This window comes from Rhipicephalus microplus, chromosome 6 (assembly GCF_043290135.1).
Source record: "Rhipicephalus microplus isolate Deutch F79 chromosome 6, USDA_Rmic, whole genome shotgun sequence".
NCBI classification, from domain to species: domain Eukaryota; kingdom Metazoa; phylum Arthropoda; class Arachnida; order Ixodida; family Ixodidae; genus Rhipicephalus; species Rhipicephalus microplus.
In genome coordinates this window covers 27316905-27333802 of record NC_134705.1, presented here as the reverse complement: position 1 = coordinate 27333802, position 16898 = coordinate 27316905, and the positions used below count along the sequence as shown (strand labels likewise).

The 16898-nt window shown below is 46.3% G+C and overlaps 3 protein-coding genes across 18 annotated transcripts in view; 1 reads left to right on the top strand and 2 right to left on the bottom strand.

The window, feature by feature from the left end:
* LOC119167701 (uncharacterized) overlaps positions 1–16898 on the top strand; it is a 70435-nt gene that overhangs the window by 35235 nt on the left and 18302 nt on the right. The gene's annotated exons all lie outside the window — the stretch shown is intronic.
* On the bottom strand, positions 4524–8084 carry LOC119169796 (uncharacterized). The gene is made up of 3 exons (XM_037420810.2): positions 7770–8084; positions 7283–7376; positions 4524–7011 (listed from the first exon to the last, which is right to left on the bottom strand). Exons 1-3 carry the CDS (start codon positions 7920–7922, stop codon positions 4616–4618), a joined length of 2643 nt encoding a protein of 880 aa, XP_037276707.2. The 5' UTR covers positions 7923–8084; the 3' UTR covers positions 4524–4615.
* Positions 8134–16898, bottom strand: part of Sirt2 (Sirtuin 2) — a 438023-nt gene continuing 429258 nt past the window's right edge. For 3 of the 14 annotated variants that reach the window (XM_075865870.1, XM_075865869.1, XM_075865871.1), the window contains one exon: positions 8134–8543. In XM_075865870.1, the coding sequence (XP_075721985.1) occupies positions 8431–8543 (113 nt within the window). In that variant the 3' untranslated portion in view covers positions 8134–8430. The remainder of the gene's footprint in view (positions 8544–16898) is intronic. The other 11 variants (XM_075865861.1, XM_075865868.1, XM_075865867.1 and 8 more) reach the window with 8 other exon arrangements.

Genomic DNA, 16898 nt, shown 5'->3' with positions numbered 1-16898 from the left:
TGATAAATCTCGGGTGGCAAAGCGTGGGAGCTTCACGTTAAGAGCATCAAAAACAGCATTCACCAATGTTGTGAACTAAACTGTGTCATCACAATTTTGCAGTCCAGGCTGCTGAAGCCTCTTGTACAGCTTTAAGCCCACTGCGGTGCTGCGGCTGAAAAGCTGTTGGGCACAAAACAAGGCACCATGTTGTAGACATGCATAAAAGTTTATGTAAAATGCAACTGCAACACCGACTTGTCTAACTGCACCAACCTGCACAGCCAGCCCCACGTTCATTTTCCTCAGATTATCTGGGGCCACATGCTCCTTTGTAAGTTTAGGAACAACACGAAGCTGCTGCTTGCTCTCCACTTCCTGCAGTACATGATAATGGTCAAAGTTGACTTTGTGTTCACCAATCTGCAAGGAAAAGATTTGAAGTCATTAGTATCTTGAGTACGCACAAAACCAGTTGATGCAATTTAAATTAAAAACAAGGCATACTCACCATACCGTACTTGTGGCGAAGGAGGTGGTTCCTAATGCACTTGATGATGTGGGGAACGTCACAGAGGAAGTACAAACTTTAGCCTGGAATGCATGGGTGTTTGGTTTTGTGCACAGGTGTGTGAACTTGCCCATGACGGCGAAGGCTGAACGCATGGCCTTATTTGTGCTTGCTCTATCACTAATAACAGCTACAACTGTTGCATTTTGATTATGGAGCTGTATGATGGCTTCCAGAACCATTCTTGCCAGGACTCTACCTGAAGCAGCATTCTTTGTAGCGAAACTGGCAATCGGTTGTACCCATGGATGAAAGAGGGGAGCAAACATAAGGACAAGGGCATGATCTGCAACAGTGGTTGACTCTTGATCATCCCCGTAATCAACATAACCGTCAACCTTATAGGTTTGTTTGTTGAATTTGACAGTCCGGCACACTTTCATCTCATCTAGTATCAGTGTTCCATAGCAGCGGACCCCTTGCTCTTGTTGCATGAATGCACCAATGCTTGCAAGCAAAACCTTATTAAAGCCGAACTCACAAGGCATTCCCTTGATTATTTGCTTTAGCCATGAAGAGGTGGACAGTGGCAACAGGTTCATCTTGGACATTAGCCTATATGTAGAAGGGCTTGATATCGTTAAAAGGAGGCACGTCATTAACCATTCGGCTTCGTAGCGCTTTCCTCTCGCTAACTTTGCTTTTGAAGCTTTCAGCGCTGCACGGAATGCGAGCTGTTGTGCTTCAGGAAGCACCTCTATAGCTTTATCTACTTCGCCACTAGTCAACCTAGACAGGTGTGCCTTCAAAGCACGAATTTCTTTCTTCGCTCTTTCCCAGAAAACTGTGGCTCTGATAACCTTTTTTTTTAGGTTCTGCGCTCTTGACCGAACCAATCGGTGAGGCTTGGTTTGTCCTTTTGCATTCTTTGCTCTGCTTCGTTTTTCTAAGGCCGAGATTTTTTCTTGTGCTCTTGCAATGTGAGCACAGGCTTCGCTGGGACAGCCCACAACAATATACGTGCCTCCACACGTCCTGTGTCTTTACAGCACTTATTGCCACCAAAATAGAAGGAAATGAACTACAGCTGCATGCCGTGCACACTTTCAGGTTGTCCACATAGCTGAGGAATGCCGACACTCCCTTTAAGCTCGAGAGCCGCCGCAAGTTTTCCGAACCGTGTTCGCGGTACACGCTCGAAGGAACAAGTTTTCCCCTTGAGCTCACAGCCACGCTGAAGTCTTTTCTCACAGCAACGGCCCTGTCAATACCAACAATGCCGCTGCTCTCAGCAATCTTGAAGAAAACGACGTCCTCAGCTCTGAGCTCTACACCCAAAGACTCAAACTTTGTGCGTCCTTCGAAGGCTTGAAGCCAGATTCCTTCTTCGGAACACAAATCTGGATCGGAAGATACCCACGACTCGTCGGGAACGCCGTTTTCTTTGTCGTCGCAGCATAGGCCGTCCTCTTCTTCGGTAGAGCGAATCTCTGGATTCTCTGCTTGTCTTGCTTTCGGAGGTTTCCTTTTCGGCGGCGTCTTCGGTTTTGACAAGTGAACCGGGATATTAGGGAAAATCCGGGGAACCACCCCTGGCCACGCGGATTCTGAACTGCGCTGCCGCAGATGACGTGCTCGTAACATGAGACGAGGTCATGAGGTTCAAAATGTACATTGCAAATGCAGGTCTTCGTCGTCACCTTGAAATTTTTCCGAAGAATGGCAGCAGCTCAAGCCTTCAGCACTTCAGGGTCGTTCGGCGATTTGAAGAAATGACGCGGAACAGCAGATTTCTCTTGCAAGCCGTATCCACTTCTACAGCCGGGCGCGCTGCAGGTCTGCATGGCAATGATGTGTTAGCCTCGGCCCACAAGACAATGGCACATGATGAACGCGTAAGACACCACACTGCTACACAACGAGGGACGAATGCACCGTAAACACCGCGACTCAACGCGACACGGACAGCCGGTCGCCCTCCGCCACGGAGGAAGGAAAGGTAAGGAGAGGCCCTGACGTCACTCGTTGTGAAGCCACGATGAAGCCGGAAGTCGGCCATATTGAATAGGCAAATTCTCCTCTCTTGTTTACATATGAATGCGAAGCAGAAGGCGCGACTCCCTCTCCGGCTCGGAAAGCACGTGGGCTGCGCAGCACGTGTGTCGTGCCGATCCGAAACCAATGGAACTAAGCTCATCACTCTGAGCCAGCAGGACACCTTCAGCGAAATCGCTTCGTCCGAGTAATAACAGGGAGTAACAGCTCGCCGACAACGAAGCAACTACGAGAGAGCGCGCGCTAGATGCACTGACAACGGCGAGTGCTTTCACGTCATTAATTCAGCAACTGTACAGACAACACGATCGTTCATGCGCCTTCTATGGTTGCATTCCGCCACGCGACTGACGCAGCGTTCTGCCACTGTGTCCGTGTTCCGCGTGAAACTCACCTGCGTCAGCATTCTGCGACGTGGTGACATTGAGCACGGTGCTAGTGAAGGTTGAACGTGGTTGCTGTTACGTTGAGATTACATGCAATGCTGGCGGAGAGTGTACCACGCGGAACAGAAAAGGTGTTTTAATACGCACATGCAAGTTGTTACTGTACACACACAACACGAAACTACGTATGTGCACATGGTCATCACGGCGTCTTGCTGGGCTCAACAGCGTCGTCCGTTGTCACAAGCAGGAGCACTGCTCAACCATCACTGACCTGCAAGGCGTTCGTCGTCATTCAGCTTCGTCATGGTGTCCAACGCCATTTCGCTGAACACTAACTGCTTCATCCGCATCATCCGCCACACGACACATGGATATGCACTTGTTCTACGCACTGTTGAAACCCGTGATGGGCAAAGTGATTTGTAAACGTTGCTAAGAGTAATGTAACAGCCAGGAGAACACTGCGTAACCAATAACGCGGCGCAGAGCACAGATATTGTCCGCCACGGCTCAGCACGAGACCTGGGGAGACACACATGTCGCCGCCAGCCGCGGCCGCCCACTGCTAAACCAGCTCCACTGCGCAACACGTAACCATAGCAACGCTGCCATTGTGCCTAGTGAATATGGCTGCCATGATGTCATTTCCGCCACATTTTTTACGCCCTGCGCCGGCTGGGCATGCCCTCTCCTTACCTTTTTCCTTCCTCCGTGCCCTCCGCCAATCTCAACTAGGGTGCCTGAATGGTTTCCCTCGCCCGCCGCTCCGTACAGGGTGGGGACAACCGCGTCGTCTGCTAGAGCGTCCGCCATTACATATCTCACCCCAACGAAACACACTGCCTGCGCGCGCGTATGAGGAGAGTTTGAGAAGAGTTTAGTGCGAGAAATGGTATTTCGCGCTATAAAAAAGCAGTCTGAATATGTGCGTCTGTCATTGGAGACTGTTTGCAGGATAAATCTACATTAATTCATGAAGCGCACGCCTTTTCCTGTTACCTAAACTCACCGCACTCCTCAGTGGCTGTGCAGCGTGCCAGCCACTCAGTAGTGCTCGCATTGTACGCGTTGAACTTACTTCATCCTGCTTTTTCCCCCGCCTTGCGTGCCCTCGCAGCTCTGAATAATCTTGCGGGAATGAGATTCAGATTTGTTACACAGCTATTTTTCTGTTATAGCTGGTTGAGATAGTGAAACAGCGTAAACATCAATTGAATCTCTCGTTTTTATGTGACCACTGAGAAAAAAATCTTACTAAGTTATTGGAAAATACAAGATGAAATGCAGTAATAACGATTTTGATGCCCTATACCTGTTCAGTTTTTCTACTTTCCATAGATATATGTAAGCGAGCAATCTAATTATCCGAGAAGTATCACTCTCGTATTCTGCCTCTGTGACGCTGTGTCGGTATTGCTTCGACCGCAATAATATTAACTTACCATAAACATTCTCCAAAGATCACAACCTTAGTCAGCTTAAAGATCACAACGCTGTTTTTATCTAAGAATGTGATATTGTATAACAAATAAGAAAAATGTCTATGAACTTAAGGAGGAGGATGAAGAAAGGACAGGGAGGTTAGCCAGTTCACAATGAACTCAAAATATTTTAATCAAACAATAAGTGTTCTGAAAGAAAAAATAATAAAATTTATAAGTGACTGGTCCAGTTCGGCTGGTCACGGAAGGCTTACCCCAGCGCACGTCTTGCTTCCGTGTTCATTGACGCCGTTTGAACTAACGTGGCGCAAATGCACGCGAAGCCTCAGTCTTGCATAATTCGCAATAAGGAGTTTTGCTACGGCGTCACTGTGCTCGGAGCAAGTCTTTACGCAAGGGCGCACCATCTCGTTCAAATAATCGGTCACGGCCTTCAACGGGGACCTTAAGCGCAGCAAGCCCTCACTCCAACTTATGATGCCCCTGAAATGCTCTTCACACGACTTGAGTGTCAGCAAAACATCCTTGCTGGGATATGTGAGGTTGCCACCTTCACTCCTGTACTCCTTCAGAATAGTCAGAGTTGCGTGCTCGCTTTCAGTTGAGCCTAACAAGGCAGAATTACAATGCCCGCATCCCGCTACAACACTCAGCATACCTTTTAAAAGGAAGCCGCCGATGTAGAAAAGGATGTTGCATTCGTTTTCTTGAAGTTCTTCAATGAACAAAATTTCCGAGTCATCAATGACATCAGCTTCCACCTCCCCGTGCTCTTGTTTGCCTTTTGCAAGCATGTCGGCGAGGTACTTAGCATCGTCGACTTCGTAGCTTGACGTTCCGGGTGCATGAAGGAACTGACTCACGCACACAAGCTTCAGGGCACACTTTAAGTCATATGCGTTAGGAACAGGCTTCCTGATGCGCACCACCGAAAACAAATTTTCGAGGCAGTCTTGCAAGATTCTGCTCGTGAGGAAGAATTCGTATCCTTCACTGCGCAAGAGAATGTCTTGGAGACGAAGAACGACTTTTGTTGTTATTAGTAAACCTGCTTGCGAAGGCTTCCACTGTGCCTTGCTTCCCATCTTCATTCCTTGAAAAACTTCGAGGGCCGAGTTCAGTAGCTCAATTGATTCGTGGTACCTCCGCATGTCTCGAAGGCTGAGAGCAACTGATGGGTGGCGGGAAGACATTAGCGTGTACCAGTTGAATACTAATTCTAGAAACCAAGCTGTTGTCTCTGCCTCCGGCTCTATCGCGTCCTCTTTAATTAGGTACCGAATCGCTGCAGGAGCTTCCCTGAAGAAGCGGACAGCAACTCCCACTTTCATTTTTGTGAAATGGCCTCGCGAAATGTGTAACTCTGAGAGCCTCGGGGCGACTTTCAGCTCTCGTTCAGCATCATACTTAATTACACTGCGCACATGGTCCACGTTCACTTCTTTTGATGGCAGATTGTGCTGGCATACTGTTGCATCACTCAGAAAGAATACTTCCGATGAAAGCAACTGTGACTTGACATTCTTCAGCACGTGTGCAGCATCTGCTGTGAAAAACAATTCTTTGTCTTCCAGACAGGGGTGAGGCACTGAACATACAGTAATGGAATTCCTGTGGCTGGAGAATCCGAGCTCGCGCCACATAGCCCGATTAGAAGCCCCCATGTCGCAAGTGACGACACGGATTCTTAAAGAGATTTCCGCGCAGAGCTGCACTATCTTCATGACGTAGTCCTTGAGGATACTACCCTCTACATGACTTCCGGTGAAGTGGTAGGCAATCACTTGCTTCCATCTCGTATTCAGGCCTCCTACCATGAACACTAGTGCGTGATGTGCAGGTTCGTCTGGATTTTCTGGCATAGTTTGCCCCCCCAACACCACATCCTCAGCGCGATCGAGCTCGTACCCGCGAGCAATCTCCATTTCATCCAAGAACAAAGCACAGTCTTTTTCAATGTCTTGCATGTTCTCTGCTTTGATTTTGAGAACATCGATGACTTCCGTCAAAATTCCGGGAAGAAACTTGAGGCCCTGAAGGCGACGTGCAAGGGTTTTTCCGGATGGCAAGGGGTAGCCCAGATTTCTTAGTGTCTGGTAACCAGTTTTTCCACAGGAAAACTTAATCTGAAGCGCCTGCTTGATTGTTTCTGCAGACCAAGTGCTTCCCTTATTACTCTGGCGCCCAAGAGCCTGCAGCTGGTCATCATTGAGGAATTTCAAACGCTGTCCGAATAATTCCATTTTGGTTTCCAATTTTTTCACCTGTTTTTTTAGTGCTTGAATGGTTGAGGTGGCTTTCCGATGGACTTGATGTAGCTGAGTGTATTTTCTGCCCATATCAGAGAGCTGCTTATTTAACTGCTTGTTTTCACGTGCCCCGTCAGGTGCATCGGCCGAGATCACAACTTCTTCCCTTTCCATAATGTGCGGTACTGAATCAGGCGTCTGAGAATTGCAGCTTTGCGGTTGCTGTGCGCCAAGACTGTCTGTGCGTGAATTTAAATTCGCCTGTGCACTTGTGAGTGGCGTACAATTAATGGCCGTAGAGTTGTCACCGCGTGTTTCTTGGCATGCATCAGGCAACACAGCAGGTCCTGCCCTGTCCTTTGGCGCCTTCCTTTGTGGAGGCAAGCCTGCAGTGCAAAAAAGGACAGTCACAAGCTGCAAGTATTACAAGGTAGCCAGCTCTAATCACAGGCCTGTACTGGATTTTAGCAGTATTATAGGTTGCAGACATATGCCTTTTCTCAGGTCGCAGGCACGTACCCCGACTTTCTTAATATCCTCAAACGAGGAATTCCACGGATCATCCTAATTTTTGAAACTAAATCATTTTAGCCTTGTACTGTTGCCACCTGTTAGGTTCATACAGAATCTTTGACGCACAGTGAAACAGTAACTTACCCCTGAAAGGGAACACCGTTGGCACAGCGTTCGGCTTCAGTTTTATCCACTGGTCAGCTCGGTGCTGCTCGAAATGGCTTGCTTCAAAATGTGCCTGTAAGTCCGTTATGAACCATGAATTTTAGCTTAGCTTAGCCTAGACAGAATTACTAGAAAGACACAGTATACCACACAACTTTTATTGAATTTCGTGATTTGCAATAAACGAATGAAAAACACTTTTCTGTAAATACGCAATTTAATAACAAGCAGCCTATTTTGTTTATACATATAGTGACTAAAAACTGGTACAAACTTCAAATACTGCGGCTGCGCCACACGTTTCCATAGCTGCACTTTTAGAGATCGCAAAAAAAGAGAGAAAAACTGCAACTTAGACGTGAAGCGTTTACAGCACCGACAAAGTGACCCACAGACACGTATACACATTTAAAAAAACAAGTTTCAAAGTTCTCGACGAGAAAAGAACACATGTCGGGATACTCACACTGCATACACACGAGGACTTCGTAGGCTGCCACTTGTCTCGCTTAATCTTCACCATCCATAGCAGCCTTCTTTTGGGCTCTGTCGGAAAATGGTAGAGTTTCCAACCATTTCTGGAGTTGTTCGTGCACATGGGCACGCAGCACCCAGTCATTTCCCTAAAAAAGTATATGACAGAGCGGCCACAGCTCCTTCTTTGCTCCCGTCGCTATGCGAAGTGAGATCTGCAATGGCGGCGGCCGTCAGGAAAAACCGGTCGCGGCGGCGAGCACCCCGTCAAACAATGTCCCCACCCTGCAAGGAGCGGCGGGCGAGGGAAACCATTCAGGCACCCTAATCTCAACGCGACACCAGCGCCGCTCCTCGGCTGGGATACGAAATGTGGCCGCCTCCGGCGCAGTGTTCTGTGGTAGGTAGCTACTATCACAGTCCCTTAATACTTAAAGCATTGAATGACTCTGCTACTATCAAGACTTGTTTGCATATCGCGAACCAAAGAAGCCGGGTTTTGTAGATGAGTTCTTGATAGAAATGCCACACTTAATTCATGCTGAGGACACAAATTTATTGGAAATGTCTATTAGTATAGGGGAAATTGAGATGGCTATCGATGATCTTGGCATAGGCAAATCACCTGGTCCAGATGGCATCAGTGGCGCCTTTTACAAGGCGTTCAATGAGGATATGGCCGCCGCATCGCATGAGGTTTTTTCTGAGTCTTTAGATCTCGGAGCTCTGCCTCCATCGTTTAATCGGGCGCACACTGTGCTGATTCCTAAAGGGAAAGAGCAACATGTTTTACGCAAAGTGACAGGATACAGGCCAATCACACTAACAAACGTAGATTATAAGGTGTTTATGAAAGTTCTCACTAGTAGGTTGCAAGGAGTTATACACAAGTTGGTCGGGTCACATCAGACGAGCATATTCACGAATATTCACGTTGCCCGGAGCATTTTGGAGTATTGTGACGCTGCGTTTCTAAAAGTAGCTATGTTGCAAATTGATCTAGCCAAGGCTTTCGACATGGTTCCACACAATATACTCTTCACGCTAGCTGAGTACGTTGGTCTTGGTGCGATCATATGTAAAGGTATTAGATTGGCATACAAAAGTTCAACCACAAATTTAATTGTAAATGGAGAACTCTCACAGCGCATACAAGTACTTTCCTCCGTGCACCAGGGGTGTCCTTTAAGTCCTTTGCTTTTCGCTCTATTTTTGGAGCCACTGTGTCAAAAAGTTATTCACCACACAGGGATGAATGGTTTCAGGTTGCAGTCATGAGAAGTGCGTGTTTTGGCATACGCCGACGATATTGCCTTTTTTGCTGTTGATAGAGAGAGTGTCACTTTGTTATTAGAAATCACTCAAAGGTTTTGTGACACGAGTGGAAGTTTAATGAACAAAGAGAAAAGCATTGGTTTATGGTATGGTAATTGGGACCTCACGCCCAGTTCTTTTGGAAATATTCAGTGGCTAACGACACCTAGACGTTACCTAGGGGTACCATTGGACAGGTATCAAGACAGTGAAGCATTTTGGCTTGAAAAGGCTGAAGAACTGCACGCGAATGCCGAAGGATGGGGCGGTCGTTGCTTATTAATTTTCTCTCGGTCAGCTCTATGCAACGTGTTTCTTGCAGCTAAAATTATGTACCTTTTGCAAGTACTTACTTGTACGCATAAAAGCATTAATAAAATCCACAGGATATTTGCCATGTTCCTCTGAAGCTCTACGTGGGAGCGAACATCTAGAACAAACTTGTTTCGGCGTGTTAACCAAGGAGGGCTGTCTATGTGCCATCTGTTTCTTAACCAAGTAATATCACGTTTCCTGCTCATTAGAGACCAGGAAGACTCCTTTTTATGTTCTTTATTTCAAACAACGCTCTTACAACACATGCCTGACTTCTTTGTATCTTCAGACGGGGGAGAACGACACACCTTGTCACCGTTCATGCGCGAAGTTGTGTTTTGATATCGTTTCTTAAGGGCAAGGTTTTCGATAGATTACTTAACTAATGTGAAATGAAAGCGAGTTATGAAAGAGGTAATATAGAATCTTTTGCCTGTGCCCTGAACCGTTCAAAGTATGAAAAATCATAGGGTCATGATCTACTAAAGCGAGTGAAAAACATGTGTATACCACCCAATGTGAAAACCTTCTTTTTTAAACTTCATACGGGAACCTTACCCGTAAAAACGTGGCTTGAAGAGAGAGGGATGTATGTACCATGGGGAAGCAGCTGTCTCCTGTGTAACAAAGCTGAGACCATTGAACATGTGTTTATTGATTGTAAGAACGCTATTTTCTTTTGGGACATTTTTCAGACGAATTTAAAAAAAGACTTACCTTTTACTCCATATGGAATTCGTGTTTTGCCTAGTGATAGTTTTGTGCAAAATTTGGATGTTATATTTTTACTTGGGCTTCATTCGGTTTGGCGTAGTATGCTATCGTACAGAAACTGTGATGTAAGAGTTCTATCCGTCAATGAGTTTTTCGTGGAAGCTGTTATAAAAGTGCGAGATGTGTATAAGACTACTGACTGTGTTGAAGATGTAATATCTTTGTTCGATGCGTTATCACGTATGAAACACGTGTGATAGTGATTGTCAGATTAGCTTGGCCTGTAGTCAAGAAGTCAATAAAGGAAAAAAAAAACTGGCGCGGCTCAGTGGTAGAATACTAGGCTGGCACGTAGCGGACCCGGGTTAGAGCGCCACTGCACCCTTGGTACTAGGCTTTTTTTTTATTATTTCGTGCGATAGTGGTTACGGACAGCGGCGGCGCACAACTATCGCGCCACGCATGACCCGAGTTGTGATCTCACAACAGCTTTGGCTGTAAAATTGACTTTAAAAAAGATTGTTCAATCTGGTGTGCACATGCAGACTAAGAAAGCCGAATACAGCTTGCTATAAATAGAAGACAATACGCGGCCCTTGTGAAACTTGACAGTGTTAAAGCATATGATAGCGTTGAACCCTCCAGTCTACTTAACAGGCTACATACTTAATATTTCCCGCAATATATGGCAGTGGGGTTAGCAGAGTTTTTAAAATCGAGGGAATGTTATTGTGTCAAGGATGGATGCCTATCATCTAAGTACAGAGTTTCGGTTCTATCTCCACTTCTATTTAATATACAAATGAGTTAGATGCCAACAGTTCAGGATGTGTATGCCAATTATGTACAATTTCTTGCAGCTGACAGTAACATTTATGCGCTTACAAATCTACCTGAACGAGCTGAAAATATGGCTTCAGTCAATTTGAATGGCTTTAGATGTAAACAAGAGTGCTTTTTAGGCATTTCCTCTGGCAAGCTCGATTTCACCCTGTATTCCGCAAGTAGGATCCCTCAAACATATGGGTGTTTTGTACAATGAAAAAATTAACTAGAGTCCACATATGAAATACATTGCAGCTAAGGCTCAACGAGCTTTGGGCTTTTTGCGGAGAGTGAGGAAGTGCAAATTCGGCGTACGTAGGGACTCCATGTTAATGTTCTACGATACTTAAATGCACGCAATTAAAAATTAGGATGTTTGTAGTTCTCGGGAAGACCTGCTTATAAAACAAAGCCGTTGGTTACCTTAGAGCGGGAAGCTGTGCGCTTGTGTCTGGGGCTCCCTAGGTTTGCAGCAATTATTATCATTTATCAGGAAGCCCATCTGCTTTTATTGCTCCGTCAATTCCGCTTGTTAACGGTACAAACATTCCTAATATTTTGTAGCCTTCCGGTGAGAAGAGCTGAATATGTTTTATCAGTGACCGAAACTCTTTCTTACTCACTTTTGGCCACGTTTTCACACACCGCAGATAATCTACGTACAATATAAACTTGAAAGAGTAAATGTGAACATCACGGAGGTAACTTCAACCAGTTCTTTATGATAAAATATGAGGAGGCTTTCCCTCCAAGTTCTAAATTTACTTCCGCAAGTTCAAACAGAGCAGGTTCACGCACAAACACGTAACATAACAGCTACAGATTGTTCAACGAGTAAAAAGAGGGCAGGAGTATGGAATAGTTTGTCAAGTGCTGAGCTGGTCATTCGCCATGAGGCTACCCGACTTTTCTCAGCTTTTCCAAGTTGATCTCATGGCACTGCGAAAACTTCCGACAGACAAGAACAGGGCAATAATAATAAATGACTCGTTTTTAACATGCACATCTTTTAGACATCCTCAGAACTCTCGTGCCATTAGGACGTTACGATCTTTAGTTCCGAACCTGCTAAAGTACCCTCAGAGAACTTGTTGTTGGGCTAGTTGGTAGATCATTTCGAAAAGTTAATTAGAGCGCGAAAACTTGACACGATCACTCACACACGCACACACCCATGCATCTTGCGCTGTGTGTTTGATGCATGGGTGTGTGCGTGTGTGAGTGATCGTGTCAAGTTTTCGCGCTCTAATTAGCTTTTCGTAAAGTACATTAAATTTGTGTGGTTCAAGGTCACTGCGGGTTATGGCCGATGCTTTAGCTCGCGCTTCACTAGATCTCCTCATTGTTCCTATCTGTCCAGTGATAGAATACTTCGTGACAATTAGGTATGGAAAATGAGCTATTACACAGATAGGATAGAAGCAATAACAATGTGGACGGAATACTAGCACCTAAATTTTCCATGGAAGTCGCATTAGAGCAAATCTCTTCAATCAGAAGTCACGAATTGATGCAGCGTCCCCCATTAAACTTATACTTACACAGGGCAGGTCTGACGATAACGTCCCTCTGCGAATTCTGCGGAGAAGTGCAAAATTTTGCACACTACTTTTTGTCATGCCGCATATAGTCTAATACCAGAACATGGTTTCTCATTACTCCGCTTTCCAAAATAGGCTTAAGCTTAGCTGGAGAAATAGTTTTAAGCTTCGGTGCATCAGGCTTAGGGTACAGCCACAGCGATGTCTTTCATGCAGTGTGTAATTTTATTATGTAACTATGAAAGAGCACAATTTCAATCTTGCATTTAAAAATACTCGTCATTAAAGTAGAGTAAAATCTAGCTTGTCTCGTCAAAATTGTTCACATCGGGCTAACACGGCCGTGGTATACAAGCTTAGTTACATATTACTTGTAGTCTTAATTTAACGCCCTACGTATTATTGCCGTTCAATTTTTATTTTTTAAGTCACCTAACATTCTTCACATAAATTAAAATTTTAAACTTCGCGTTCTTGGCCAATCCCCCAGAGTACGCGCCATAGATTCGAGGCTAGGATTCCGGCTCACGAGAGGCTAGTTCCCGAAACGTCCCCCACGTGCCGCATGATTTTAAACCCTCCCCTCATTCTCGCATTTCTCCTCCCACCACCGAGCTACCATAACCCAGCAGACGGGCTCCGAGAGGAACAGGTACAGTGTTGAACAGGTCTTCCCAATGCCTGCCGTGTCAGCACGGATACTGTACCATAGAATCACCCGCCGAGCCTTCTCCGCTTTTCATCGTCTGAGGAGAAATAAAAAAATACACAGCGGCATGTGCTGTGTTGGGGGCTGGCTGGTCCCGACAAAGCAGAAGAAGAAGACGGCCGACGGAGACGTACGCGGCCGGCGGGGACGCCGGCCAGCCCGAACACGCGGGTTAGCGCGAAACGCCGAAGGAAAGAACAGCAACCGCACTCCACGGTTACCCAACACACACTGATTTTATTTACAGTCGCCTTGAAAACCTGGATTAAACCTGGATGCCAGAGCGGCGCCCCCTGGCATCCTCACATGTCATTCCGAAACCGAGACCTAGAACACAACATCATCCCCTCCTCGAAAGAAGTACACCTATACACTGTTTATACATGATCGATGTACATTCGAACACATGAACATTCCGAGCACGGCACACCGAACTCACACACTACAAGTCCTGAAAATGCACTGACAAACAAGAAAAAATGTACACAACTGTTCGGAGCAAGAGTTCTACATCACGTAATCTTCGAACCGACGCGGCTTCTGCCGCTTCCGCTTAGGGCGGGCCCTTTTGGGTGTAGAATGAGGTGTGTCTGCACCTTGGTCACTTGTGCTCTGATGTGACACATCAAGAGCAGTGGAAGATTGTGAAGGCTCTGAACGAGCGTTAAAATTCGCGGTCTCATCAGAGCTCGCAGCATGAGCTTCGGAAGAATTTTGCGGACCGAAGTCCGATTCAACGGTCTCAGCCGTATTTGATGGTTCGAAGTGAACCGTATGACTTGGTGTACTTGAACCAGCGACACCCACTGGTAACTCCTCCCCCCTTGAAGAAATGCCTGTACATGGAGGCCACATGTATTAATCTGATGGATAGTTGAAAGGCGCGGACGGAACGTGATGGGGAAGACTTAGGTGTTGAAGGCGAATCCGTATAAAAAATAACAAGGCGCGAAGCATTCCAGATGTTACCATCACTTAAGCGGAAAGAAGTGGGGCTAATCTGGCCCAAGACTTTGTAAGGACCTCGATACTTGGGGCGCTTGCCTGGCACATGAACCTTGACTAGATCGCCAGTGCGAACTTTGGACTGCTTTGCACCTCGACGGGTGTCGACATACTTTTTCATGGCTTGTTGATGAGAAAAAATTCTGGTACGGATTTGATCAGGAGAAGACACTGCTATGTTACGAGGCAAAGAGACTATGTCGAGAGCAACTCGCGGTTGCCTACTGTGGAGAAGTTGAGCAGGAGACACTCCAGTGGTACCTTGTGGTGTAAACCTGTACGAAGCTAAACATTCAGTCAAGACTTGCTTGAGGGGACGGTGCTCTAATTGGGCGATCTGGATATGTTCCTCCAGAACGCGATTAAAGCGCTCGATTTGCCCATTTGATTGGGGATAGGAAAACTGATGACCTCAAGTGCTAAATTCCTCGTTGTGAGAGAAAAGCCTCGAATCGTTGAGACTGAAACTGTGGACCATTGTCCGTAGCTATGGCATCAGGAAAACCTTCCCGGCTGAAGATTGAAGACAAATTCAATGATGACCTCAGAAGTAACCGTATGTGTGAAACAAAGCTCTGGCCATTTGGAATGGTAGTCAATGAGAGAAACAATGAACCGGGCATTTTGCGGAACATTATGCAAAGGACCGATGATGTCCATGCCGAGTTTCTGCCAAGGCCGATCAGGCCACTGGACTGGCTGCAACGAAGAAAATGCAGGTTTGGCAGACTTGTCAGCTGTCTGACATATATGGCAGTTGTAAACTGCATGCTCGACCTGCTTGTCTAAGGCTGGCCACCAATACCTGTCTCGGAGATTCTGTTTGGTGCGGACAATGCCTGGATGGGCCTCATGCGCAAGCTGTATTAGCTTGTTACGGAAAGAAGCAGGGGGAATCGCGCGTTCATCGCGGAAAAGCAAGTCCTCGACACAAGACAGTTCCTGTCGGACTGTGAAGTAAGGCAAGAATTCAGAAGCAAGAGCACCTTTAGAAGGCCATCCTTCACGTAAATATTTGAGAACTTGAGACAAAGTGGAATCTGTAGCTGTATCTGCCTGAAGCTCAGCTTTAGTAATGCAGGAAGTAACTAATGAAACAACTTCCTCATCTCGCTCTTCAGTAACCGGTATCTGAAGAGGAAGGCGCGACAGTGCATCAGCAACCACGTTATTAGAACCTTTGCACTATTGAACACTGAAATTATAATACATGAGTTTGGCACACCAACGGGAATTGCGAATGGGGTGGCGGCCTTCGGATCCTGCAGAAAGAAGAGCAACTAGTGCTTGGTGATCTGTACGTAATGTGAAGTGCCGGCCCCACAAGTAAACATGCCATTTCTCACAGACAAAAACACACGCGAGAGCTTCACGCTCTCCTACTGAATATCTGCGTTCAGCAGGGGTCAACGTACGAGATGCAAAAGCGATAGTGATCAGCTGATCACCTCAGAGTTGTTGAAACACTGCTCCCAGTCCAACATCGGACGCATCCGTTGTGATTACGATGGGAAGCTTCTCATTGAAAATACTAACAGCTGGCTTTGAGGCCAGTATTGACTTAACTCGAATGAAGCTCTGCTCAGCTTCAGCTGACCAGTTAAAAGGCTGTGCTTGACGAAGTAGAGTTCGCAGTGGTTCAACAACATCAGCATAGTGAGGAACAAACTTGGCATAATAACCAACAAGACCTAAAAAAGATTGCAAGGTTTTGGCACCAGTAGGCCGTGGGGCGTTGACAATGGCCTGAACTTTGGATTAAACAGTAAACAGGTGTCAAGCCGCGGGAACTGACATTATGTCCTAGAAATTGTAACTCATTCACAGAAAAAATGCACTTGTTATTAAGTTTCATACCACATTCACTGATGCGGTTGAGAACAGTATGCAAGTTAGCATCGTGCTCTTCGCGAGTACGTCCCCACACCAAAATGTCGTCCAAGTAACAAAGGGCGCCGTTACAACCCTTAAGAATAATTGACATCATTTTCTTAAACACTGCAGGGGCAGATGCAAGCCCGAAACACACACGGCGAAACCGAAACAAGCCTTCGTGCGACAAAAATGAGGTTAAGTCTCTACTGCACTCAGAAAGTTCAACTTGGTGATAAGCGGACGTGAGGTCCAGCTTGGAGAAACATACCGCTCCGGAGAGCTGATGTAGCAGTTCTTCAATGTGAGGAAGTGGAAAACCATCTACGACGATCGCCTTGTTCGGTTCTCGTAAGTCGACGCATAGTCGAAGGGATCCATCTTTTTTCTTGATGACGACCAGTAGAGAAACCCAGTCGGAAGCAGAGACAGGCTCGATGATTCCGCTGGCTTGAAGGCGAGACAGTTCCGCAGAGACTTGCTCACGGAGAAGAAGAGGAATGCGGCGTAGCTTGGCACGCACAGGGCACACACCTGGTCGACGCATCACTTTATGCACAAAACCGCGCACACAACCCATTCACGAATGAACAGGTGGTGGAATTCAGAAGGCGCGTTGGCCGGAAGATCATCTTGGACGTCTACTTGAGCACACGTCATAGACGCACCGACGATGATGGACAAAGCCGTGATGGCATCACGTCCCAAAAGCGAGCTGCCATTGGCAGTTACATAAAAAGTAATGGAAGCAGTGCGACTGCGATAGGAGACCTGAGCTGTAAAATGACCTAAATTATCAATCGTTTCCTTGGAATATGTTTGTAGA

Bases quoted from the DNA above. Each gene is read 5' to 3' on its own strand.
- LOC119169796 (XM_037420810.2), bottom strand. From the start codon at position 7,922: ATGACTGGGTGCTGCGTGCCCATGTGCACGAACAACTCCAGAAATGGT. The intron at 7,377-7,769 runs GTGAGTATCCCG...ACGGACTTACAG, and splicing joins AGTCCTCGTGTGTATGCAGT to GCACATTTTGAAGCAAGCCA. The intron at 7,012-7,282 runs GTAAGTTACTGT...TTTGCACTGCAG, and splicing joins AACGGTGTTCCCTTTCAGGG to GCTTGCCTCCACAAAGGAAG.